The sequence below is a fragment of the Pan paniscus genome, chromosome 21 (assembly GCF_029289425.2).
Source record: "Pan paniscus chromosome 21, NHGRI_mPanPan1-v2.0_pri, whole genome shotgun sequence".
NCBI classification, from domain to species: domain Eukaryota; kingdom Metazoa; phylum Chordata; class Mammalia; order Primates; family Hominidae; genus Pan; species Pan paniscus.
Window position 1 is genome coordinate 26889534 of NC_073270.2, and position 26608 is coordinate 26916141.

The following is a 26608-nucleotide window of genomic DNA, read 5'->3' on the forward strand; positions in this document are numbered from 1 at the left end:
AGGGCCGACCAGGATGAGGAAACCCCAGGCGGAGTCCGGAGATAGCAGCACTGCATCCCAGCGTCAGGCCTGCCATGACGGTGTGGGTTGTGGTGAGTCTCCCCAAAAGTCGTGCCGCCCTCCGTGATCTCGACGACAGGTCGGCCTGCCTGCCCCTGGGGTGCTCTCTCACACGAGGGTCGTTCTCGTCGAGAGCCGATCCCCGCAGACTCAGGGTTTGCCTGGGTGTGTGCGTTTCAATGCCTCTCCTGAATGATACTTTTTGTGTGTCTGTGTCTGTGTGTGTGTGTGTGTCTGTGTGTGTCTGTGTGTGTTTCTCCCATTCTCTCTTCTCTCTCTGTCTCTCAGTCTCTGTGTGTTTCTTTCCCTCTCTCAGTGGGTTGTGTGTGTGCGCCTGTGTGCGTGTGTGTCTTTGGCAGAATGTGCCCTTTGCGCCACAAAGCGGTTTCTCGCATGGCGGCCTGTCTTTGGTGACCCTCTTTCTGCGTCTCTGCCTTGGTCATGAGGCCGGTTGTCAATCGTTTTCGCCGCCCCGGATCCGCTTTGGGTGTGTGAAGTCCTGGCCTACGTGAAGAGATGCATAGGTCCCGGAGCAATTGAAATCTCATCCCCATCCTGAGCGGCCTCTCTCCTAAGATCAAAATGATCACACTGCAGCCGAGGACAAGAGCCCCACAGGAGCTCTTTGTCCCGCAGGAGAGCAGCGGACCCACATCAGAGAAGATGCTTGTATCTTTTCACGGCTCTTCTCTGAGAGATGAAGCCACACCATGATACAGTCTGCAAGAGGAAGCCGGGAATGAGAGATGGCAACAATCCCTGTCACTGGAATGTTGACCTCGCTGGACAAGCCACCCTTTTGGAACCCCTCCTCTTATGCCTGTGGCGGTGGCATGGTGCTGTATCCGGCCTGGGCTCCGGCCTCTGCTCTCTCCTCCCTCTTGCTCTGTCCTCCCTCTGCTCTGTTCTCCCTCTTGCTCTTTCTGCTCTGTCCTCCCTCTTGCTCTGCCTCCCCTGTCCTAGATGCCTCTCGCTCTGGCCACATGTCTTCCCTGTCTGTTAGGGACTTCCCAGTCCTTGACTTCCCAGTCTGTCAGGGAGACATTTCCTGGAGATCCCTGTTATGATTGTTTCTCTCTCCAAACCTCTTTCTGCTTGATTGGGCAGATCTCGTGACCATGGAGCTCTTTGCTCCCATAAGTGTCTCAGACAGGAAAGCTTGCTTGTTCTCCATGTTTCCCTTCATGGGTGGGTGGATTGCCTAGAATGAGCGCTAGGAGACCGGGACTGGCCTTGTCTTCTAGCACAGGTGGTGTCGCATTTCCTCTGCACTTCCTGTCTCATTCTTGAGGGACATCCTCTCCTCTTCTCCTGGGTGGACTGTCTCCCTGGATCTTTTGGCCTTAACGAATGTCAGGGAACCAAGGGGACTGGGCTGGGTCTTGGGCTGGGGGCTGGGGCTGGTGTTGGGGCTGGGGCTTGGTGCACGGGACGTTGTGTGAGGGCTACATGGGCGATGGAGCTTTGGCATTGGGGTGAAATTTGCAGAACCCTCTTTGCTCCTCTGGCAGGAATTTCAAATTTTGTATCCGGTCAGTCACAAGCCCCCTGCTGGTTCCCAGGTGTTCTTTAATTTTTCATTGCTGTGATGGAAATGTCACTTGTCCCCCCCTTCCACCAGGCACATGCTTAGACACCACCCTTTGTTTTGCCGTCGCCACACATTCCTCTGGTTACACACATCCACGCCATCTGCTGTGGGATGGGCCAGTGCCACACGTCATTGCATGGTCTCCACCTGGGATTCGCCCTTGTTCCTGTTTGCACGTGTCCTGTAAATTGCGGTTGGCTTCCGGAGCCCCATGGCTTTTAGAAGCCGGGCAGGCCAGTGTTCTTTCAAAGGAGAAGGGAGGCAGAGGGCTGATGGATCAGTGAATTTTCAGCTGACACCACGCCTTGAGACCCATGGGATCATTCTGTGCTGCAGCGATGCCCTGCCTGCCTCAAAAGATGTGGTGAGCCCATCCTATCTCACTCGGAGGGGGCCAAAATCGGATCTGAAGGGGAGTCCCGAGAACCCAGCAGGCATCCTGTAGCTCTCCCTCCCTTGGTGGGAGTCGGCTCAAGGACGTACTGAGGACAGGACTTCTGGGGGTTTCGCCCTGGGACAGGACACCGGCCACACCCTCTACCAGGCCGCTGCAAACTTTACCCCGGATCCAGTCGCTGCCGAGGCTGCAACAGGAGCCCATCTGCTACTGCGCAGTAGCCATTGTTTAAAGGGGCAGCTGCCTTCCTTCCAGCACCAGAGCTTTAGTCGGCCCAGCCAGTGTGCCTCCGCGTGGCTCTAGCTGATTGTCTCGTCACAGTGATTTCCACTGTTGTCTTCGTATCCAGTCCCTGAATTTTGGCATAGCAGGAGTTCTCCATGGCTGTGCTTCGGTGAAGGGGCTTCGTGCCTCCGGCCTGTCTTGCAGGAGTTTTAATATCCTTCCCATCCTGTGCTGCCTCCTTGCTAGGATCAAGACGACTGCACCCCAGCCAAGGACAAAGGCCTCAGAGGTGCTCATTGTCCACCTGCAGGAGTGTGCCCACAGAGCTTCAAGAAGATGGTTCTCACTCCTCTCGCCCTTTGCCCTCATTGAGAAATCTACCCACAGCTATACACTGGGACGGAGAAGGAAGCTGGCTACAAGATGGGGCAAGCATCTCTGTCACTCAAACGCTGGCCTTCCTGGCCAAGTCACCCATTTGGCACATTCTCCCGGATGCCCGTGATAGTGGCATTGTGCTGTGGCATTGGCCTCTGCTCTGTCCTCCCTCTTGTTCTGTCTGCTCAGTTCCTGTGAAGCCTAGAGGCTTCTTAGTCTGGCTCAATGTCTTCAACAAAGAACACTTCCCAGTCCATTAGGAAGAAATTTCGTTGGGGTCCCTTTTATGATTGCTTCCCTCTCCAAACCTATTTCTGGATGATAGGGTGTCATGATCCTGGAGTTCTGGGCTTCCATACCTGTCTTGGACAGGGAAGCTCCCTTTGTCTGCATGTCCCAAGTGATGGCTTTGTGGTCCATCCAGGAAGAGCGGGAGGCAACCCCACTGTGGCTGACCTTTGCCTTCTAGAAAAGTTAGTGTTGCATCCCACCTGCCCTTCCTCTCTCATTCCTGAGGGCCATCCCGTTCCTCTGCTCCTGGGGAAAGTGCCTCTAAGCACTGAATCTTTTGGCTGCCATGGATGTCAGGGAGCCAAAGGGACTGGGTTTTGCTGGGTGCAGGGGAGGTGGCGTCAGGGGTACCTACCGGTGGCGGGATGTCGGTGTGGTGTCGTTTCTCAAAACCTCTTGGCACCTCTGGCAGCCATCCCTGAATGTGGCTTGGACTCAGGCACAGGCCCTGTCTCACAGGTTTTCTAGTGTGCTTGGCTTTTCCTTGGCTTTGTGTGGGAGGTCCCAGTGACCCACCTGCGCACATCTGGACGTCACTATCTGTCTCAGCATCACCCCATATGGCCTCAAAGACCCACCCTGACTCCATCTGCTCTTGGGGAACATTAGTGCCACGTGTGGTCACATTGGCTCCATCTTGGACTCACCTCTGTCTCTCCTTGCACATGCTGCGGAAAGCAGTGTCGGGATGCCAGAGCCCCGAACCTTGGAGATGAAGTCAGGCCACTGCTCCACCTAGGAAGGAGGGAGGCAGTGGGCTCATGGGTCAGTGCATTTTCAGCTGACAGTTCGCTTTGCAGCCCTTAGGATCTTTCTGTGCCCCAGCGAGACCCTTCCCGCCTCACTGCATTGTAACCCCATTCCTGATCACCCCGTGGGATCCATAGTCAGGTCGAAGAGGAGTCCAGAGAGCCCAGACGCACCCTGAAGCTCCTCCTCCACCGGTAACCGAAGCAGAAGACCGATCAAGAAGGTCCTGATGACAGGTTGTACTCTATGGGTACAACCCTTGGGTCTCCCGCAGGACCCTATCGTAGTCCTCTTTCCACCCGCCGCCCCGGACTGCGCTGCCGCCGCCACCGCTGCCCCAGTCCCCTCAGCCGCGCGTCACCGCCATTTTTTAAAGGATCCGCCGCCGGACTCTGCGGAGCAAGCGGGGAGTCGGTCTCGCCAGTGCGCATGCGCAAGGCCTGAGCCTCCGCTTTGGTCGTAGTGATTGCCACTGTTGCCCGTGAATGGGTCCCTGAGACTTTGCGAAGTAGGAGCCCCGTGTGATAGTGAATCAGAGTCGGGTCTGAGAGCAGTCCTGGCCAGGGCATTAACAGGATGGTCTCCGGAACCTGGGATTCTCGGAGGGTTGACCACCAGAAAGAAACCTCAGAAGGAAGAAACCTCAGAAGGTAGAAACCTCAGGCGGATCGCCGGGGCGGCAGCGCGAGATCCCAGCCTCAGGCCCGGATTCGGGGAGGGTCGACGAAGCCCTTTTCCCAATCTTCACTTCACCCGCCGCCACCCCAGTCCCCGCAGCCGCCGCTCCGTGGTCATTTTTCTTTTCTATCTTTTTTTTTTTTTTTTATAGTCGGAATCTCACTCTGTCACTCAGTCGAGTGCAGTGGCGGGATCTCAGCTGACTGCAAACTCTGCCGCCCAAGTTCAAGTGATTCTCTTGCCTACGCCTCCCGAGTACCTGGTACTAGAGGGATTAGTCAGAGTCGGGGCTAAGACCAGTCCTGCCCAGGGCATCAACAGGATAGTCTCTGGAGGCCGGGATTCACGGAGGGTCGTCCAGGAGGAAGAAACTGCAGGCAGAGGGCCGGGCAAGCAGCGCGGGATCCCAGGTTCAGGCCTGCGTGGACGGTGTGCCAGTGAGTCTCTTCAAAAAAGGAGAGGTTTGCTTGTGTGCCCGTGGGCTGCTCTCTCACCAGTGGGTTGTAGTCGTGGAGAGCAGAACCCTGAAAATTCAGGGGCTGCCTGGGTGTAGGTGTTACCGTGCCACTGCTGTATGTCTGTGCGTTTGTGTGTGTGCGTATGTCTCTCTCTTGTTTCTCTCTCTCCCTTTTCTCACTCTTTTGCTCTGTGTCCCTGTGTGCGTGTGCGTGTGTGTGTGTGTGTTGGGACATATGTGCCCTGTGCGCCAGAGGACGGTATCTTCTACGTCCGCCTTTCTTGTGGTCAGCCTCTCCCCGCGTCTCTGCCTGGCTTGTGTGGCCCGTTGTCAGTCATTTTTCCGGCGGTTCCAGTTTAGGTTTGTGAAGGTCCAGATGAGGTGGGGAGCTGCGTCTCTCTCATGAGAATTTAAATCACCTCCCCACCCTGAGAGGCCTCTTTTCTAGGATTAAGGCCTCCACCCCCAAGCCAAGGATAATAGCCTCACCGGAGAGGTCATTGTCTACCTGCAGGAGCAGTGCAGAGCGACCTGAAAGAAGATGGATCTCATTCGTCTCTCTCTTTCATCTCCTTGAGAAATCTAGCCACAGGGTAACACAGGTTTTGAGAGGATGGGAACGGGACGTGGCAAGGATCTGTGAGCATGCAGGCTGTGTTTCACATATCATTAAACATAGTCTAGTGAGGGTTCTGCAGATAACTGGCGTTTAAGTTTGTTTTATTGAATCAAGGAAAAAGAAAAAATACGGAGAAAAAAATGACGCAACTTGCCTGCCAACCCATCTGACTGTTACAAATTTAATAGTAATTTTAATTTATCATCTCATGTAAAGGTCCTTGGCAGTGATACCTAATTTCCTAAGATAGCCTTGCTTTATATTGTGTGATTAAGATGTCATGCATATCAGAGTATCTGGAAATTCTTCCCAACGTCCTTTACATACGTGATTAATCACATTTCCAAAATAACATACCAAAACGAATAACAGAAAATCATTTTAAGTTGTGGTTCCTTCATGCACAAAACATTTCATGTGAGTCTGGCCCTCTTCCGGCCACAGATTTCATCTTAACCCAAGTATTGAAATGCTTGTGCCCTTTGATTAATTTTTCTGTGTAAATACTTTGATAATAAGCTACATTGAGGCCGGGTGCAGTGGCTCACACCTCTAATCCCAGTTCTTTGGGAGGCTGAGGCCAGCGGATCACAAAGTCAGGAGATCAAGACCATCCTGTCCAACACAGTGAAACCCTGTCTCTTCAAATATACAAAGAATTAGCCAGGTGAGGCCAGGCTCTGGCTCAAGCCTGTAATTCCACACTTTGGGAGGCTGAGGAGGGTGGATCACCTAAGGTCAGGAGTTCGAGACCGGTCTGCCCAACATGGTGAAACCCTGTTTCTACTAAAAATACAAAAAATTAGCTGGGTGTGGTGTCAGGCGACTGTAATCCCAGCTACTCGGGAGGTTGAGGCAGAAGAATCACTTGAACCCAGGAGGCGGAGGTTACATTGAGCTGAGATCATGCCACTGCACCATCTGGCCTGGGGGACAAGAGTGAAACTCTGTCAAAAAAAAGAAAAAAAACCTGATCTATACTAAAAATACAAAAATTAGACCCTGAAGGTCACGTCCAAATGAGAAAGACATTGTTCGGCTCAAATTGTCTGACACTAAGGAATAGTGCAGACTGGACAAGTGAGGTGGCTGACACCTGGAATCCCAGCACTTTGGGAGGCCGAGGCTGGTAGATCACCTGAGGTCAAGAGTTGGAGACCAGCCTGACCAACATCATGAAACTCCATCTCTACTAAAAAAAGTACATGAAAATTAGCCGGCTATGGTGGTGCATGCCTGTAAATCCCAGCTACTCAGGAGTCTGAGGCAGGAGACTTACTTGAAACTGGGTGGCGGAGGTTGTGGGGAGTGGAGATCACACCACTGCACTCCAGCCTGGGCAACAAGAGTGGAACTCTGTCTCAGAAAACAGAATAGTGCAGAGTAAGAGCAGATTTATATATGTATGTATGTATGTATGTATTTTCAGAGAAGCAGGGAATCTGGAATTTTGGGTGAAATGTCTGTTTCCAGAAGCTGAAAATGCTCTCAAATGGAAAATTCAGGTTAGCCTATATCAAGCTTCTCCTTGTTCTATGTGTGAAGACCATGGGACAGAGGGAGCAGCTTGAGCCAAGTCAGGATGGTAGGATGGGACAGGTGGCCAGGGCTGCTGCACTGGGGACCCTGGTAGAGGATTTCACTGGAAACGCAGGTGGGACCAAACCATGAAGAGTCTCAAACACAGACCTGAGGACTCTGACCTTTATCCTGGGGGCAGCAAGAAGCCATGTTAGGTGAAGGAACAAGGCTGTTTCTCCCTCAGCACTAGTGCAAGGAAAGGCCAGGGAGGCCCTCAGTGGAAGCTTGCTGCTGGATTTGTTGATGTGCCTTTTCTCCTGCCTGCACTGGGGTCAGAATGTCCTCGGGTACTGCACACTTCCTACCAGGAACAGAAGGCCCCACAGCTATAGCACCTCTCTTCCCTTTAGTTCTTTGGAAGGATGAGCAAATTATTCACCCTCTCTGAGCCTTAGTTTTCTCATCCATAAAATGATGACAGTTCACCAACCTGGCAGGTCACAAGGATGTTATGAAATCAGGTGAGCACAGCATAGCAGGTGTATTTTTGGGTCCTATTATTACATGTGAACTAAATTGCCTTGTAGAAAAGGCACAGGCTCAGGGGACCTGTGTTTCAATCCCACTATGCCCCTGTAATGCCCACCTCTCAGGGATGATGGAAAGATTAAGTTCACGGAGATGATGCTTGTGCAGCATCTGATACCAGCAGATACCTAAGAACCTAACCTACCACCCACCTGAGCAAGCACAACAGTCCTGCTCCTCCTGCAAGCACTGGGGATGCTGCCTCCCACCCGCCTTAGAACACTGCTCCTCCTCCCTCTCTGCAGGGGGCATTTTGTAGGCCTCAGTCGCTGGGCTTGCTGTCCTCTCACCTGCCTCTCAGCACGGGGCTCAGAGCACACATTCTTCACCTTTGCAAGAAGCTTCTCTACGCATCCTTGCCCCCAGGCTTGCTGAGTGCATTCACCTATTGTCTTATTTATAATCAGGACAGAGTTTCTCCCTACTGTGTAGATGAGGAAATGGAGACCTAAAAAGGGAAGGAACGACCAACACTTTGAGCACCTGCAATGTGCCTGAGGCAATGTACGCATTAGCTCTGCTTCACAGCAGCCCAAGAGGGAGGTATTATTCTCCCCCTGTGTAAAAGTGGGTGTTGAGGCTCAGAGAAGGGCAGTGACTTGTCCAAGGTCACATAGCAAGCAACCGTCAGTGGCTGAGGGCTAACCCAGGTCTTTCTGACTTCAGAGTGTGGGATTTAGAACAAACATTTGCAACATGAGATTGACAGATCCATCCCCCAGTGCTATTCCAAAGACCAGATGGGGTCATAAGTGTGTGAGTACCTGTCATGGTGCCCAAGGACTGGGAGTAGAAGCAGAATCCCATCCACCTCCACCTAATCATACAGAGAAAGGAGACAGGAGCTGAGGGAGGGCAGTGCTATGCCCAAGCTCTCAGGAAGCAGTAGGCAGAGCCCAGGCCCCTGCTTTCCCATGCCCACCCCTTCCCAGTTCAGGGCAAGGCCACCTCTCCAGGGCCTTTCCCTCCCCTAGAGAGGAAACTCCCCAAGTTCCTCTGACCAGACAGGAGAGTGAACGAGAGAAGAAAATTCCACTTCAGCACACACACCTGGATCCTGAGGCTGAAAGCTGGAATCCCAGACTTTGACACTCAAGAAGGCATCTCCACACTTTCTCAGCACCTCCACCTGGGACATTCATGAGCACCTTGCTTCCCTCCCAGGGGAGAGGGGTGTCCCAGAGACACTGGGGCCCTTAGAAGGCACTATGAGTTGGCAGTGACTGCAGCAGCGTGGTGGGATTGCGGGTGGTGTAGGAAGCAGGGGAAGCAGATCACAGCACTCAGGATGGCCAGAGCTGAAGGCATCAGAGTCCCCTGTCCTTGTTCTGCAAAAAAAAAAAAAACAAAACCCACGGCATATTCCCTTCCCACTCCACACCTCCCATGGTCAGCAGTAGGCCCCAGAGGAGGAGCAGTGAGGCCTCAGGAGGACGGCAGCCACTGCTGGCAAGATGTTGGTGTTCTCCTGTTGAACTGCACAGGTTGTCAGCATCAGACAAGGTCGCTCTGTGACCATGATGGGTAAAGACAAAGCAAGGTCACTTGGTAGCTATCATGGCTCAGCTCATGCAAAACATGGACAAAAATGACCTCACACCCCCTCCCCTGTGTCTATGTCATGACCACTACCTCTGTCAATTGCAGCGTTAGCTTTGGTCTTGTCTTCCTTCCTTCTAGGTAAGATTGGGGAAGATGCCAGGTGATAGAATCCACCCTGCCTCTGACAGCATACAATCTGGAGCAAAGGCTTCTTTCAACCCTCCCCCAAGCTCCCAATACAAGCCCAAATTCTGGAACAAGTCCTTTCCAACACCTCCTTCAGAGAAGCTCCCTGGCTCCAGGCAGTGCTTGCTCCCCTCACTGCAGCAGGAAGCCTAACTTGCGAACTGCAGGTGTGCTCCAGGTGGTCACTGGATGCAGGGTATTGACAGATGGATCCCATCGATACCCCCACTGCATAACCATGTAACCATATCATCCCCCACTTGCACATGAGGAAACGGAGGTCCACAGGGTGGGGAAGGGAAGACATAATTTGTCCTTCAAATGCGATACCGGTGAGATGTGAGAGGCAGCATCCCTCATAACTCAGCAAGGCAGTGGGCACACTAGGACCCTCCCAGGCAGATCAGGTGCGTGGTCGCCCCCATTGCATAGCATGGGTGGGAGTTGGGGAGACCAGACATGGGTCTCACCACCTCTGCACTGGCCCGACATCCCTGCAGGCCCCCAGGACAGGGTTAGCATCTGCTTGCTGGCAGGCCTGGCCACCAGAAGTATTTGCTTATGTCTAAGGTCCCTGTAGTTGTGGTTCACAGGATCGGGGCTGCTCCTGAGATTCAGCACCACACAGGCACTGCACAGAACTGTGCTATGGTGGTGGGCACTCGCTGTCCTGATAGGGACCATGTGGCCAGCAGGCATGATGCATCATTTACCCTACCATGAGTGCAATATGTGGCTTTATAGAAAAAAACTTGGGCCAGACGCGGTGGCTCACACCTGTAATCCCAGCAATTTAGGAGGCCAAGGCAGGCAGATCAAAAGTTCAGGAACTCAAGACCAGCCTGGCTAATATAGTGAAACCTTGTCTCTATGAAAAATACAAGAATTAGCCAGATGTGGTGGTGGCCGCCTGTAATCCCAGCTACTCTGGAGGCTGAGGCAGGAGAATCACTTGAACCCAGGAGGCGGAAGTTGCGGTGAGCCAAGATCATGCCACTGCACTCCAGCCTAGGCGACAGAGCAAAACTCCTTCTCAAAAAAAAAAAAAAAAAAAAAAAAAAGAAAGAAAAGGAAAAGTATTTGTAGATGAATGAAGGTGATTCCTTTGAATATTGAAAATGATTTTATTTTAACCATTGGTCTGACACTCATTCCGATGGGGTGACATGTGTCCCTGCCTTAGTCAGCAGAGCACAGGAGTGTGCTACACCTCCCCTCATCTGAAGATTCAGCCCATGAGCAGGAACGCCTGTCTTTGTGTCATATCAACAGAGAGGATGTGTCTGGTTTCACCATTCACTGCAGAGGCAGAAATTACCCAGAAAGAAGAGATAGTCTGTTCCCGGGAGTGTGTCCTTTTGACCCAGCATGGGGGTCATCTCCCTTCCTTGGCCAGGACCCCCAACCTGAACACAGAGGTAGACAACATGTGAAGGGCTCCCATTCCCAGGTGGTCCAGGGTGCAAGCTCTGAGCCTGTGGTCCTGGTCACTGCCCTTTTCTCCACAGCATGGCAGTCACCATCCTGGGCTGGGGCACAGAGGGGCTTTACAGAGATCAGCATAACAAAAGCATCACTGAGATGCTGCAATAGGAAACTGTGATACCTTCGTGGGCTGCCAAGGCAGCCTAAGCTATTCGTTGTTGCACTCAGTGTCCCCAGACAGCTGTGTGGCTGTCACTGCCTCTGGTGTGTCCATCTTACTTCTCTTCTCCTGCCTCAGCTTCTGCTCTGAACTCTGTCTCTAACTTACAAGAAATCAAGCTCACTGGATTCTGAGCTCTTCGGGGTCAAGGACTGTGTCCGTAGTTCATGTCTCTTTCTAGAGATCACAGCTTAGTATCTGGCACAGAGCAGATACTCAGCCAATGCCAAATGATTCATTTGCCAGAAGGCTGGATTTCATCCATAATCCTAGTCAATGCAAATACATTGTGCCTGTGGGGTGTGTTTGTCCTGTGAAGGTGTTTTCCCAGGCTTTGTAAATACATACAGGCCATTTAGAAATTTGAATGTCAAAGAGTAAAGGAGCTTAGAAAGTAAGCATTGGAGAAGTGTGGGAGGGTGGTATTATTTACAAAACATTCCTGGGTCCTTGTGAGTTCTATACACCCTTGATGAGCACTGATTCTGGGCCAGGCCAGACACCCAGCTGGACCCAGGAGATACTGAGGTGAGTAAAGCCAAAATGCCTCCCTTCAGCAGGAGGCGGGCAGTCACACCAAAGTGATAAAGGCACAAAACGCAGAGGCAGCAGAGGAGCAATGACTACCTTGTTCCAGGACTCTATGACCTCAGGGAGAGCTTTCAGAGGAGGACATCTGTGCAAGGCTTGGAAGGATGAACACAGATTTGCCTAGCAGAAAAGGGAGCCAAGCAAATCCTGATGGAGAAGAGCTTGGGTGCAAGTGTGAGCCACAGGATTGAGGGGCGCAGGCATGGAACTGGAGGAGCAGAAAGAATGAGGGGAGATAAAGTGGGGAGGTCAGCAGAGGTCAGTCACAGGAGGTTTTGAATCCTGGTGAGGGAGCAATGGGTGCTGCACAAGGGACATGGGCCTGGAGGAGATGCAGTTAGCTCTGAGTGAAGATGGAGCATGCCATCCACCAGGGAACCACAAGATGCAATAGAAATAAGAACCCTGAGAAGCCTGCACAAAGAATGAGGGGCCCAGGGGCAGCACCAAGAAGGTCCCTGTCAGAGGCCAGCTTTGAACGGAGACAGAAAAGACTCTTGAGGGCCTCAGCTGCTAAAAAACCTCCTCAATAAATCATATTTTACCTTCAAATATTTGCTAAAGAATACTAACTATTGGAAGAGCAATGGCCCATTGATAATAATTATTCCCTCAATGAACATTTTTTACAATTCTCAAAATGCTCTCGGTCCAGTCTCTCATTGGAACCCCCATAAAATCCCATTTTACAAATAGGGAAATGAGGCCCTGTGATGTCACACCGAGGTTTGCAGGAGTTCCAGGATAGAAAATAGGGAGCACTTTCATCTCAGCCCTGGGTATAAGTCTCAAAATTCCTTTTCGGGGAGGGGGTCCTTGAGGCCATCCAGCAGCCCATAGTCCAAGTCTTCTTCCTCCTTGGGCTTCTCCACACCTGTGTCCAAAGCCTCCTTCTCCTCCTTTGTTCTCAGGTACCACTACCAGTTGTTGGGCAGGGAGACCTCCTGCTGCTGCCCCTCCTAGGCTGCATCCTCCAACATGGGTGCACTGTGGTTCAGCCAGCACCTACACCACCTGCAGCCCAGGGCTCCTGTGGTGGGCCTGAGGTTCCTCCCTATCAAATGGAGATATGCTGGGGTTGCTGCCTTTGCTGAAGCCCATGTCCAGGTCATCTTGGGGGTGGCCAAGGTTACAGGGTCCTGGGGACAGGCCAGAGGGCTGCAGGAGCAAAAACCAAGAGGATGAGGGGATCTCTTGAGTCAGACCGCCTGGATCCACATCCCAGAGACTAGCTGCAAGGCCTGGGGAAGACTAGTTCACCTCTCTGGGCATCAGTTTCCTCCCCTGTAAAGTGGGAGTTATAACAGGTTCATTCCTACAGTTGTCTCTGAGCTTTATGGCAGGTAATGTGTGGAAAGTACTTCGCACAAGGCCTGGCACATGGTAGGTGATAAATAATAAACAGGGTTACTATGATATCATCATCTGAGCTAGGTCACTCATGCACTTCTCCAATGCTTCAGGGTGCCCCTCCATCCCTCACAGGGTAGCAGCAAGTGAAAGGGATGCCCCAGGCCTTGAGGAGCTCACATCTACTTATTTCCCAGGGGTCTCTGTCCATTGCCCACCCATGCCTGGCATGCAGTAGGTGCCTCATCCACATCTGGTGAAAGAGTGGAAAGCAGGTCATTATCATGTATTGTTTGGCACAGAATCTGCAGTAGGGGACAGAGAAGTGAGTGACTGTAGTTGTGCCCACCAGTTCCTGTCCCTGAACTTTCAGGGATCAAGAGGCCTTGGCAAGTCTAGTACCAGGGAATGGGCACTGTGTGGTGGAGCAGGAGGCAGGTCCTAAGAAAGACAGTGGGGTGAGGAGAGGAGCTCTGCCTTTGAGGTCTGGGAGATCCTCCACCAGGACCTCAACAAAGGCCCCGGACAGGTCATCCCTCCTCCCAGAATCTCTCTATGCTCTTCTATGTAATGGGGCTAGCCTGGAAGAGATACTTGCACAACCATGTTCAGAGCAGCAGCATCCACAATAACCAAAAGGTGGAAGCAACCCAAGTGTCCATGGATGGATGGACGCATCAACAAAATGCTGTCTATGCATAGAGTGGAATAGTGTTCAGCCTTGAAAAGGAAGGAGATTCTGACACCTGCAGTGTCAAGAACGAACCTTGAGGACATTAGGCTGAGCAAAATAAGCCAGACCAAAAAGACAAATGCTGTATTATTCCACTTTTCCAAGGCATCTAGAGTAGTCAAATCCATAGAGACAGACTGGAGAATGGTGGCTACCAGGTCCTGGGGAGGGTGGTGATTGGGGAGTTGTTTTTAAATGAGTTACAGAATTGTAGTTTTACAAGATGAGAAGCATTCTGGAAATCGGTTGGACAACATTGCGAATGTATTTAATGCCACTGAAATGTACATTTAAACATAGTTAGACAGTAAATTTTAGTTTATTTTACCACAATTTTTATAATGGGGTAGTTATGCCTGTCTCCTTGTGTTGCTGTAGGATTTCATGAGATAACATATAAGGAACCACCCAGCATGTTGCCTGGTACATAGTAACTGCTCAATAAATCACAACTGGATGCTATTGAAGATAAAGTTACCTGACTTCTCTGAGGCTTCCTCTCTTCAGCTGAAAATTCTCCCAAAATTTATTAGATGAGACCCTACTGTATTATACTGAGTTCATAAATAGCACTCCCCCTTTTCCCTTCCCACAGAGTGCAGTGAATAGAAGACACTTCTCTGCACCCCAAAAGCTCCATGCTGATTGAGAGAAGGAAATGCTGGATGGAGGGGTTCCTGGAACTACTGTGAGGGGTGATCTTTCCCCAGATGTCTAGAAATGAGGCAGGGGCCCTACATCTTCCACCCCTACTAAGGTTACCTTGCATTTCCCAGCTGGCTCTATACTTCCTGGAAACTGCCACTTTTCTGCCTCCATTACCTCATAGCCCAGTCAGCACCATTATCATCATCACCATGATTGCCATCACCATCTTACAATCACCAACACTATCATCATCGCCATCACCATTCTTACCCTCGCCATTCTCACCATCATTATCATTACCATCGCTATCATCGTCACTATCACCATTCTCACCATCATCATCCTCATCATCATCACCATTATCCTTACCATAACTACCACTATTATCATCACCACCTTCGCCATCACCATCCTTATCATCACCATCACAATCACCACCATCACCATTCTCACCATCACCTTGTTCACCTTTACCATTCTCACCATCATCATCACCTTCATCATCCTCAACATAACTATCACTTCATTATCACCACCTCCACCTTCACCATCACCATCCTCACCATCATTATCACCACCATCACAAGGATCCTTGCTACATGAAACCATGCATTCTGGGTAGGCGGCTCTTGGGTCAGGGCTTCTAACACATCTTGTAGGATAGAAACCCAGCCCCTCAGGGTCTCACAGTTGGTGAAGTAACTGATTCTTGTGAGGTCATATTCCTCTGGGTGATGTGGGTTGTCACAAGACCAATAAATATGGGCTGAAGCCCATCGCATCACTTCTTTTCTTGTAAAATAAGCTCCATCATCAGTAGTAATTGTATGATAGCAGAGAATTAGAACTCAGCAAATGTAAATAATTTGATGCTATGAGAAGCATATGAAGTGGAGTCCATATTCTGATATGCATCTATTCCAGTGAGGGCAATTCTTTACCACTTCCATGAAGGAAGGGAAAAATATTACCACATTACCAGAATTCTGTCTGGTCTAGGCAAGACAGTTCCTCTTTCCAGGGTCTCAGCATTGCTCATTGTCGGCAGTCAGGGCACTCAGCTGGGCAGTAGGCAGCACTGCTGCAGGGAAGTTCATGTTATTGGAAACATGTAGCATCTTCTCCTGCTACCATCGCCACATTGTCCATGAACCCACTGGGCAAATGATGAGGAATGTGGGAAAAGTTCTCATAACCAGAATATAATCATCCACATCAGGATATCAGCATTCACCCAACACTACTGTCCAATCAACAGATGCTATAATCTCATCCAAATTTTCTCAGTTGTGCCCTAAATACATTTTTTTTTGAACTTTGTAATCCAGGATCCAATCCAGGATTTCCCATTGCATTAATTGTCGTCTCTTAAGCTCTTTCAACTTCAAAGAGTTCCTCTGTTTTTCCCTATTTTTCATAACCTTAAGAGTTTTAAGAGCATAAGCATTTATGAAGGATGTGTTCACCTTTTTCCATCTGATCTGTTTCCACATCCAGACTTAGGTCACGTATCTTTCACAAGAAAACCACAGAAATAATGCTGTGGTCTTCCTAGGACATCCCAGCAGGAGGCACATGATCAAGTTTGTGCCAGATTTCTCCACCACAAAGTCATCATTCTTCCAATTGTAATTGAGAAGTATTTCATATGAAGATATTAATTACACATACACATGAATGCATATTTATATGTAAAATACATACAAAATATTATTTCAATGTCTAACCAATATAAAAGTTATTAATTAGATATGTTTAATTTTATTTCCTGCTAAGTCTTCAAAATCTGGTGTATGTTTTACCCTGACAGCACATCTCAGTCCAGCCTAGCCACATTTCAAGTGTTCAATATTCACATGGCTATGGCTACTATATTTGTCAGGACAGCACTAAAGCACTAAAGAACTTCTTCCTTGGAGAAGTTCTAAGCTTTCAAAATTTTTGGCAAATACATTTTATAAAATTCTTCAGAATCCATAAATAGGCAATTACACATTTAGTAAGCCATAGAATCCAACATGACATTAAAAATGAATCCCTCGACAAAAAAGAAGGTAGGCAACATTTTCTTCAGACCAAATGGACAAATCAATTATGATTATCTCACATGCCCATTATTATTTATTAACATCTTTCATTAATACCCCCAAACCCCATCAACAGGTAAATGAATAAATGCATTGAGGCCTATCTGAGCAATGTCCCAATTCCTTACCATTCTTACTTCTTTTGCAAGCAGAAAAGACTCAGTATTAGCAAAGACTATTCAGATAGTTTGTTCTTATGCCAGTAGTTGTAATTTCCTGGAGGTCTATGTGATATCAATTATGTACTTCAATACCTCTCACAAGTACTTTTCCTGTTTGGCCATTTTCTGCAGTATATCCATGCTCCTATTTTCTCTATTCTTTTATTTCTATCCTAGACTTTTCTTTTATCCTATAATTCTTTATCCTAAAGATATTAATTTAAGGATAATGTCAAAAAATATTATATTTCTTCAGATGATACTCCAAATTGATACTTAATATACAGAAATGACTATCATGGACATAACCCACAACATGTGAAATGTATGGCTCATTCTACTGACATTATAAAGGAAAGTTAATGACAACTGAATTTCTAGTCATTTTCCACCCAACCAGTTGCTTATAAAATGTCAAGGAATTGTAGGTATGTACACAGTGGCTATTTTTGGGTGGGGTGTTCAGCAACTCTCCTCTTGAGAGCCCCCCTTTTCTTTGAGGACCATTTCAATGAGAACCAACTAAGCCTGACCCAACCTACCAGCCCCAGCCCTACAGGTGATCATAAAAAAAACCAACTGGAATACAGGATAGCTCTGTCCTGTAGCAACCTAGAACACCACCTCCCTTGATGTGCATATAGAAAATCTATGTCTTGTGGCCGGGCATGGTAGCTCATGCCTGTAATCGCAGTACCTTGGGAGGCCAAGGTGGGTGGATCACAAGGTCAGGAGATCAAGACCATCCTAGCTAACACAGTGAAACCGTGTAAGACTCCACCCTTGGATCATAGCAACTGTTTCAGTACTTTTTTTTGGAATCATGAGGAAGGACTCTTGCTTTTTCTACCACTGTGGTCTGCGAGGACAAAGTAAGTGTGTTATTTGTAGCACTATCTCTTGCTACAGAGAGAGAAGAGAGTCATCTTCAGAAGGAAAAAATGAGGCTAAAACAAAAGGAAAAGTGTCAAGAGAAAGAAGGAGAACATTTCTTGATGATTTTATATAAGCCCCTGGGTTTTATATAAGCGACTTGGGTTAAAGCTCTGTCGCTTATGGGACCATTGACTTAAATATAAAATAAAGTATTAAAAGCTATGAACTTTTAGATGAAAATACAGGAAAAAAATCTTTGTAATATTCAGTTAATCAAAAATGTCTTAGATGAAGCCCCAAAAACCAAATGCACAAGAACAATTAATAAATTGGACCCCATCAAAATTAAAAGCATCTGCTATTTGAAAGATAGTGTTATGAGAACAAAAAAGAAAACTCAAGGGGAAAATACTGGCAAGTCTCATATCTAATAAGGGATTTGAATCCAGAGTATATAAAGAAACTATTAAAATTTAATAATGAGAAAATAAGCAAAGAAAGAAACAAAAAAGAAAGAAGCAAAATAAACGTGAACATACACTTTACCAAGTATATACAGATGGCATATAAGTACATAGATACTAAATATTATTAGGCATTATGGAACCACAATAAAATACTATTGTACAAACATGAAAATGTCTAAAATTTTAAAAGAAGGCCCATACAAAATGTTGGCAAGAGTGTGGAATTCTTATATACTGCTGATAAAAATATAAAATGGTACAACCATTTTGGCAAACATTTTGACAGTCTCTTAAAACTAAACCTAAACCTATTAATTATTACACTCCTAATATTTACTCAAAGTTAGAAGAACTTATATACATGAATGTTCATTGCAAATGTATTTGCATAAGTCCAAAACCAGAAGCAATGCAAAAACCCATCAACAGGCAAATGGATATATAAGTTGTGACCGATCTGCACAATAGGATACTACTCAGTCATAAAATTAATGGCCTATTTATGCCTGCCATATAGCTGAATCTCAAAATAATTATGCTGTGTGAAAGATGCCAGACCCCTCCTAAAATGGGTCTATAGTACACTTCATTTGTATAAATGTCTAGACAAGGCAAACTATTTTATAGTGACAGATTGGTGATTGCCAGGGAGAGTGGTAAGGTAGGAAGATACAAAAAGTTTGGGATTATAAAAGGGCAAGGGGAAACTTTTATGAGTGCTGGATATGTTCATTATTTTTATTTTGGTGATGGATTTGCAAGTATACATAAAAAATAACACGCAATGGAAGTAGAAACAGTAATTTTGTTTCTTTCTTAAAAAAGCACAATTTACTTACTAATGGGATGTGTGTGCCTGTTGGGCACACAGCACAACTTTTCAAATCTTAAAATTGGACTGGATCTCAACCACTGGACCTTATTCCTATTCCACACTGACTTTAGCACAATACTTGCTTTTATCGCGGTAATTAACAACACCCACCTTAAAGGTAAAGAAATGCACTTCTAACTAACTACTTTTGAAACTCTGAACTGCCTCAGGCTAGTAGTTCTTAAGGTCTCCAGCAAATGTTGCTTTGTTTCTCTCAAAAATATACAGCCTGGGCAACCTGGCAAAACCCCATCTCTACTACAATTAGAAAACTTAGCCAGGCATAGTGGTGCATGCCTGTTGTCCCAGCTACTCAGGGAGGCAGAGGCCGCAGTGAGCCTAGACCTCACCACTCCACTCCAGCCTGGGGGACAGAGTGAGATCCCCGTCTCAAATACAGACACACACATACGCAGACTCACATGCTATCCACTGGTGCCCCTGTCAGTTAAACACAGCATCTCAGGGCACCTTAGCACACAGTGTGAGAGCCGTGGTCCTAAACACTTCAGTTAAAAGTGAAACATCTCTGGCTGGATTTTTAGAATATTTACTTTTTAATGCTTTGTATTTATTTTTATGTTTTAATTAATTTATCTGAATACAAGAATCCAGACATTTGGAAGTAAAACAATGGAAAACATGCCTGCAAACACTAATCAGCACAAAGCTTATGTTGCTATGTTATTATTGACAGTTTAGACTTAAGCCAAGAAATATTGCTAAGATAAAGATTTTACGATGTCAGTCACTAGAAAAGTATGCCAATTTTAAATATGTATAAATATAAAATATCCCTTCAAGTTATTTAATACAGAAACTGATATAACTAAAAGAAAAATGGACTAATCTACAATATAGATTTTAACATACCTTTCAATTACCGATGGAACCAAGAGAAAAAAATCCATAAGAGAAAGGGAGATTGGATGAACACAATGAACAAACTTGACATAAACTGACATATACAGAACGTGACACTCAACAACTACTGAATACACATCCTTTTCCAGTGCACGTATCATATTTACCAACATACATTATATGTCGGAATTTAAAGGGACTCATCAGAGTATTCAGTCATGGGATTTTGCCTAAACTTGTCTGGCCTTTAACAGGGTTCAAATACGGTTAAATTCTTATTTCATCTAAAGAGTCCTATCCTTTTTTTTGGAAATTTTACCGCAACAATCTAAATTTGCACAACAACTGAACCCAGCCCTTGGAACTTGAAGTTTATTCTAGCCAAAGGCAGATTAAACTAAGTAGTAATATCCTTCAAATTGTTGTCCCCTGCTCCAGTAATGGAGTATAGCTCCAAGAAGCTAACAGACTGTTTGTACTTCATACTATACATTCTATGTAACATCAAAACACGGTATAAAGCCTTGAAATCAGCAGCAGAGAGAAAATGAGATCAACAACCATCTAGCTGTGACCTCACTACTTAGTAATTACGCTTTTAGCTGACTCCTTTACTTGATTCCTAACTGCTTATTTCTGGCAGGGTAGCACTAATCCCTGACCAAGCTGACCTTTTAAGAAGTGAGCAGAACGAAAAGGCTGATCACCAGTGATCAGTTTAACAAGCTGCAACACTAGTCACTGGCTGCAACTCTAGTCACTGGCTGCAACTCTAGTCACTGGCTGCAACTCATATTGCGGGCTTTAAGAGCTCAGAATTAACATGGAAATACTATTGACTCCAAAAGAAACTCAGAAATCTCTGGGAATCCAGCAAAGATAGAAAGGGTCCTCTCAATAGTCACCACTCACACTTTGCTTTGTTTTGGTAACTATTTTTATTACATACGGAGAATATCAAAAAAGTATGCCTTTTCCTCATTGTGAATGCTAACCCTAAAATGGTAAGGCTCTTGTAGGTTGAAACCCCCAGGCTCTCACTGGTCCTTCAACAGAAGGCAGTGAAGTCACCTGCAAGAATGATCACCCAAAAGCTTCCAGGCTGGACGATTGGGACTCAGTTCCTGCAGTCCCCAAATTCACAGTTCTCTTGGGACACGGTTATTTATGGAGCTCCTGAAGATGAGAAATTCCACCCAGGAAATTCTGTTTATAAAAATTATTCACATCTAATTATCTCAGGAGACATTAACACAGCAATGTTGAAAATTTCCCATTAATTGTTAATCCATGGAGAAAAACTGGACAATTATTTTTTAAAATATGAAAACCTTCATATAATACAAATTATACTCCCACCTGTGATTCAATTTCTATTTATTAATGCCAGAGAAGTTAATAATTGCGAATTGCCAGTGGTTAAAAAAAATAAATCATTAATCATTGGAGAAGTGCAGAAGGTTTAAAAGAGGTAAGAATTAGTTTTTGGCTTTGGGGCGTTTTACGCTTTCCAAAAGGTTTTGCTCTTTTTTTTGCTCATGGCTTTCTCTCTCTCTCTCTCTCTCTTTCTGATTTCAGTTTCTTTTGATTTCTCCTGCTTAGAAATGGTGAGAGAACTTTGGATGTGGAACGTGGAGAGGAGGAACACGAAGTGGGGATCTGCACTTGGGGTGGTCAGCACTGCGGATGCCCAGCAAAGTCACTGCCTGGTCCACATCCCGAAGGGGTCTCTGCGCCTCAGTCGGCATCGCAGCTGATGGTGAAACTTTTGGTGTGGCAGAGGAGTGTCCACAAACTTCAGAAGGTATCCGCTACATCCTCCATAGCCGTGTATCCCTGCCCAGGGCAATCTTCTGGGGGAGCGGAAAGTCCTGCTCATGGGCCAGGGCTGGCTGGCTGGAGCCATTTGCGCGGCGCAGCCCTGGCGGAGATTCAGGCGGCCCCGGTGTCGCAAGCGGCTGTGAGTGATGCCTCCTTGGGGCCGGAGTGGTCCCAGGAAGGCTGCAGACCAGGGCTGACCAGCAGGCAGCATGGTGGCCGCGATGGAAGGTGATGGGGTTCGCAGCGCCAGGGGACCCAGCAGAGCCCGAGCCCGGGCATCCCGCATCTCCAGCAGCATCGCAGGTAGGCCTGGTGCTGGTGAAGTGGCGGCCAGTGCACAAGGCCTACGACCCAGTCCCAGAGGCCAGCCCATCGTCAGCTAACTTCAGGAACCCCGGGCCAGCTGAGGCCCCGGGCCCCATGGGCAAGACAAAGGGCAGAGGGTCCGCAGGCGGGGCCGAGAGCAGGCAGTGCAGGCCTGGCTCCACCGCCGCGGAGCTCACAGGGCTCAGCAGGCACCGGGCAGAGACCAGGGCTTCCAGAGGAGGCTGTGCACCCCTGCAAAGGCTCCTGCCCTGCGTCCAGCCTATCCGCGGGGACTCCACGTGCACCCGCTCCTCATTGTCCTTGTCTAGGGCCGCGGCAAGGTCCTCGCTCCCATGGCGTGACTCCGGGGTGCAGGAGCCTGGGCTGAGCAGGTGGAGTAGGGTGAGCACCGCCAAGAACCCAGCGAGAGTGGCGCCCCAGGGCGGCACAGGAGGCCGCATTTAACATGTCAATCATCTGAAAGATTTTATGGCATCTTTTTTTCGACATCTTATAAAATCTATAGTTTATTATATCTTGTGATATAATTATTAACACCACTTCATTGTGATTATTATGATTATTTTTATACCAACACATCTTCAATTATTAATCTTCCCAGTTGCTAGAGAAAAATGAAAACGACTAGTTTTGAAAGCCTCACTTCTGCCAATGGAAGCACATTACAGCATGTCGCCAACGCAATCCACTTTCCACCACTTTCACAAAAAACGTTACTGCACAATTATACTATCCTACCCTTATATACTTTTTGTGTGTGTGTGTACTTGTATGTATGTATGTTACATAGGTCATATATATATATATATATGCCAGAGATGAACAAGGATTAGAAAATTAAATGCACACAGGTCATGTCAGTGCTGTGTATAATGTGGTGTACTAAGTATAGATGTTCAACAGTGTGGGATCTAGGCTGGAACAAGACTCCTAGTTTTAAGCAATTCTTTCTAGGTTCAGTCTCTGGAAATAATGCCTTGAATCAAATGTGCGAGAAAGTTAATGGCTTTTAAAGACTATTCTATGTCAACTATAACATTTCATTTGGGGATTTCTGTCCCTTATAATATCTACCTCATTTTGGATGGAATCCTTGAGGCCTGGTTTATTTTTCTTTTCCTTTCTACACATCGCTGCTCAGAGTGATGAATGGAGTTGTGTTTTGAATAAAATATCTACGCATCCTTTTGTGAGCAAGGAGCATGATGGTACTTAGACCTACCATTTCTCGTTATGGTGGTTGCGGTTACAGTGGGGCTGGGGTGTTTACCTGGAGCCTGGACGTCCACTGGGACATGATACCCACTGGGAATTTTTTGTGTCAACCTGGTCTCTGATGTCCACCTGGGGATTGGGTATCCACCTAAGGCCTGATGTTTACCTGGAGCCAGATGTGCACCTGAGACGTGATGTCTATCTGTGGCCTTATGTTCACCTGGGGACTGATGCACACCTGAAGGATAGGTATTCACCTGGGGCCTGATACCCACCAGTAGTATGGGTGTCAACCTTGGGGCTAATGTTTAGCTGGTGTCCACTGTCTACTTGGGGCCTGGTGTACACATGGGGCCTGGGCATCCACCTGAGACTTGATGTTTAATATGGTCTGGAGTTCTTTTGGGGCCTGTTGTACCCTGGAGCCTGGGTGTACACCTGGAGCCTGATGTCCCAGGTGGACACCCGGGTCCCAGGTGATCTTCAGGCCCTAGGTGAAAACTCCAGGCTCTAAGTGGACAACCAGGCCCCAGGCTGATATTTACTGGGGCCAGATGTCTATCAGGCCCCAGGTGAAAACTCCAGGCTCCAAATGGACAACATGGCCCCAGGTTCCAGGTAGACATTGGAATCCAAATCAACACCAGGCCCCAGATGGACACCCAGGCCTGTGGTGGACATCAGACTCCAGAAGGTCATCTGGCTCGAGGTGGACATCAAGCCCCCAGGTGGATACCTAGTCCCCAGGTGGATGTCAGGCCCCACTTTGACACCAGTCCTTGGGTAGATACCTAGGCCTCAGGTGGATATCCAGTCTCTAGCTAAGCATCAGGCTCCAGGTGGACCCAGGCCCTAGCTGACTGGGGACTAGTGTTCATATGGGGTCACATGTCCATCTGGGCCCGAGGTGTCAACTTGTAGCCTGATGTCAACCTGGGAGCTGGTGATCACCAGAGAGGACTAAAGTCCTCCTGGTGCCTGATGTCCAACTTGGGACTTTGTGTCCACCTGGAGACCGATGTCCATTTGGGACCAGATGTCCAACTGGAGCAAGATGTCCACCTGTAGCCTAGAACTTCACCTAAGGCCTGATGTTCCCCAGGGCCTACAGAGCCTATGTATCTACCTAGGGACTTGTGTCCAGGTGGGGCCTGAGTTCCATCTGGGGCCTGGAATTAACCTGGGACCTGATGTCCACCTGAGGCCTGGGTGTTCCTCTGGAGTCTGATATCTATCTGGGGCCCGGGTGTCCTCCTGTGGTCTGATGTCCACTTGTAGGCTGGTGTCCACCTGGGGCCTGGGTGTCCACCTAGGAACCTGATGTATACCTGAAGTCCAGTGTCTACGTGGGTACTGATGTCTACCAGGAAAGTGATATAAACCTGGGGCCTGATAGCCACCTGGGCCCTGAGTGTCCACATATGTTCTGATTTCTGCTTTTGGCCTCAGTGTAGGGCCTGAGTGCCACCTGGGTACTGATGTTCACCAGGAACCTAGATATTCACTTGGGGCTTGATGTTCACCTGGGGCCTAATGTCCATGTGAGGCCTGGTATTCACCTAGAGCCTGGGCATCCACCTGTGGCCTGATGTTCAGTTGGTGACTAGGAATTCCACTAAAGCTTGATGTCCACCTGGGGCATAGGTAACCACTTGTGGCCTAGTGTTGCCCTGAAGCCTAGGTGTCAACCCAGGGCATAATGTCTCCTTGGGGCCTGCTGTCCACCTGCAGACTGGTGTCTACATAGGGCCTGGTATCCACCTGGGGTCTGGTGTCTGCCTGGGGCCTAGTGTCCACCTGAAGACTGAGTATAGATCTCAGATCTGATGTATGCCTGGGGCCTATTTATCCACCTGGGGACTAGCATTCATCTGGGGCCTCATGTCCACTTAAGCCCTGGGTGTCAACCTGGTGCCTAATGGCCACCAGGGATCTATGTACTCACTTGGGGCCTGGTGCTCCCACAGGGCCTAGGTATACACCTGGGGAATGATGTGCAGGTGGCGGTGGATGTCTTCCTGAGTGCTGGTGTTCACCTGGGGACAAGGGTCTCCCTGAGGACCGGTGTTTATCGGGAGCCTCATATGCACCTTGAACCTGCTGTCTACCTAGGGCCCGATGTCCATGTTAAGGCTGGGTGTCCACCTGGGACCTGGTTGTCCACTTGGGGCCTAATGTCCACCTAAGACCTAGTGTTCACCTAGGGCCTGGGTGTCCACCTGGAGCCTGATGTTCAGCTGGAGATGCATCCACCCAAGACCTAGGTATCCACCCAGGGTCTGGTGTCGAGCTGGGGTCTTATGTCCACCTGGGGACTAGATATCTACCTGAGGCTTGATGTCCACCTGGAGCCCGATATCCACCTCAGAGCTGGGTGTCCACCCAGGTTCTGGTATCTACCCGGAGCCTGGTGTTCATCTGGGGCCCAGTGCCCACCTGGAACCTGGGTATCACCATGGGGCCTGGATGTCCACTTGGAACGTGATGTGCACCTGGGACCTGAGTTTCCACCTAGGGCCTGATGACCACCGGAGACCCAGGTGTCCACCTGGGGTCTGATGTCTACCTGAAGCCTAGGTAACCACCTGTGCCTTGGTGTTACCTGTGCCTTGATTTCCACCTGAGCCTGATGTACACCTGGGGCCTGGGTGTCCATCTGAGGTCTGATGTACGCCTCAAGTCCAGTGTCCACTTGTGGCCTGATGCCAACTTGGAAGCTGATATCCACCTGGGGACTGATGTTCTCCTGGGGTCTGATATCCAACTGGGATCAGATGTTCACCTAAGGCCTGGAGTTAATCTGGGGCCTGATGGTCACCAGGGTCCCAGGTGTCCACCTAGGGCCTAGTGTCCAACTAGGGCCTGATGTCCACCTGGAGTCTAGTGTCCACCTTGGCCCTGATGCTACTTGAGGCCTGGGTGTCTTCCTAGAACTTGAGTCCCCAACTGGGCCCTGATGTCCACCTGAGGCCTGGTGTCCTTATAGGGCCTGATATCTACCTAAGGCCTGGGTATCCTCCTGCAGCCTGATGCTCACCTGTAGGCTAGTGTCCATATGGGGCCTGGGTGTTCACCTGTGAGCCTGATGTACACCTGGAGTCCAGTGTCCCCTTGGTTACTAATACGTACCAGGAAAATGGTATATACATGGGGCCTGATATACACCTGGAGCCTGTGTGTCCACTTGAGCCCTGATGTCCACCTGGGGCCTGGTGTTTACCTGGGGCCTCTATCCACCCACTACCGAAAGTCAAGTTGGGAAAAGGGCCCAGGATAGATGAGGAGCACAGAACAGGGACCTCATTCATAAGAAATTCTGCTGTAGAATGGGTGCTCTAAGCTCTTAAAACAGCCTCTGTCTCAGGAAAGACTGTCCAGGGCATAGGAAGCCCACACACAGGGTGGGATTACAAGTTTGCATCTGGCATGGCTGGGAGCCCTGGGGGCCTCTGCCCTTTTGGCCGCGTTGTCCCCTGCGTCTTAGGGTGGTGGGATTCTGGGCTCTGATTGCAGCAGGTGGATTCACTTAGCTCTCCTCCCCTTTTAGCATTACTGTCTTCTGTAATAAACCTCTCACTTTGATCTGCCAGGCTGTCAAATGCTTTGATTGCCCTCTCTGTTTTGTTCCAATGGTTCATCAATCCAAATATCCACAATACAAGGACA

At 48.4% G+C, this 26608-nt stretch overlaps 1 protein-coding gene across 16 annotated transcripts in view; it reads left to right on the forward strand.

Annotated features, from left to right (window-relative positions):
* LOC103784135 (protein FAM182B-like) overlaps nucleotides 1–22911 on the forward strand; it is a 39546-nt gene extending 16635 nt beyond the window's left edge. For 5 of the 16 annotated variants that reach the window (XR_008622328.2, XR_008622332.2, XR_008622329.1 and 2 more), the window contains 3 exons: nucleotides 9236–9479; nucleotides 14198–14297; nucleotides 21158–22911. Coding sequence is in view for 8 of the 16 variants with exons in the window: in XM_063600956.1 (XP_063457026.1) it covers nucleotides 21632–22171 (540 nt within the window). In the remaining 8 variants the exon portion in view is untranslated. Of the gene's footprint in view, nucleotides 1–9235; nucleotides 9480–14197; nucleotides 14298–16894; nucleotides 16927–21157 lie in introns of those variants that run through there. The other 11 variants (XR_008622330.2, XM_063600954.1, XM_055104961.1 and 8 more) reach the window with 4 other exon arrangements.
* The last annotated feature ends 3697 nt before the right edge of the window (nucleotides 22912–26608 follow it).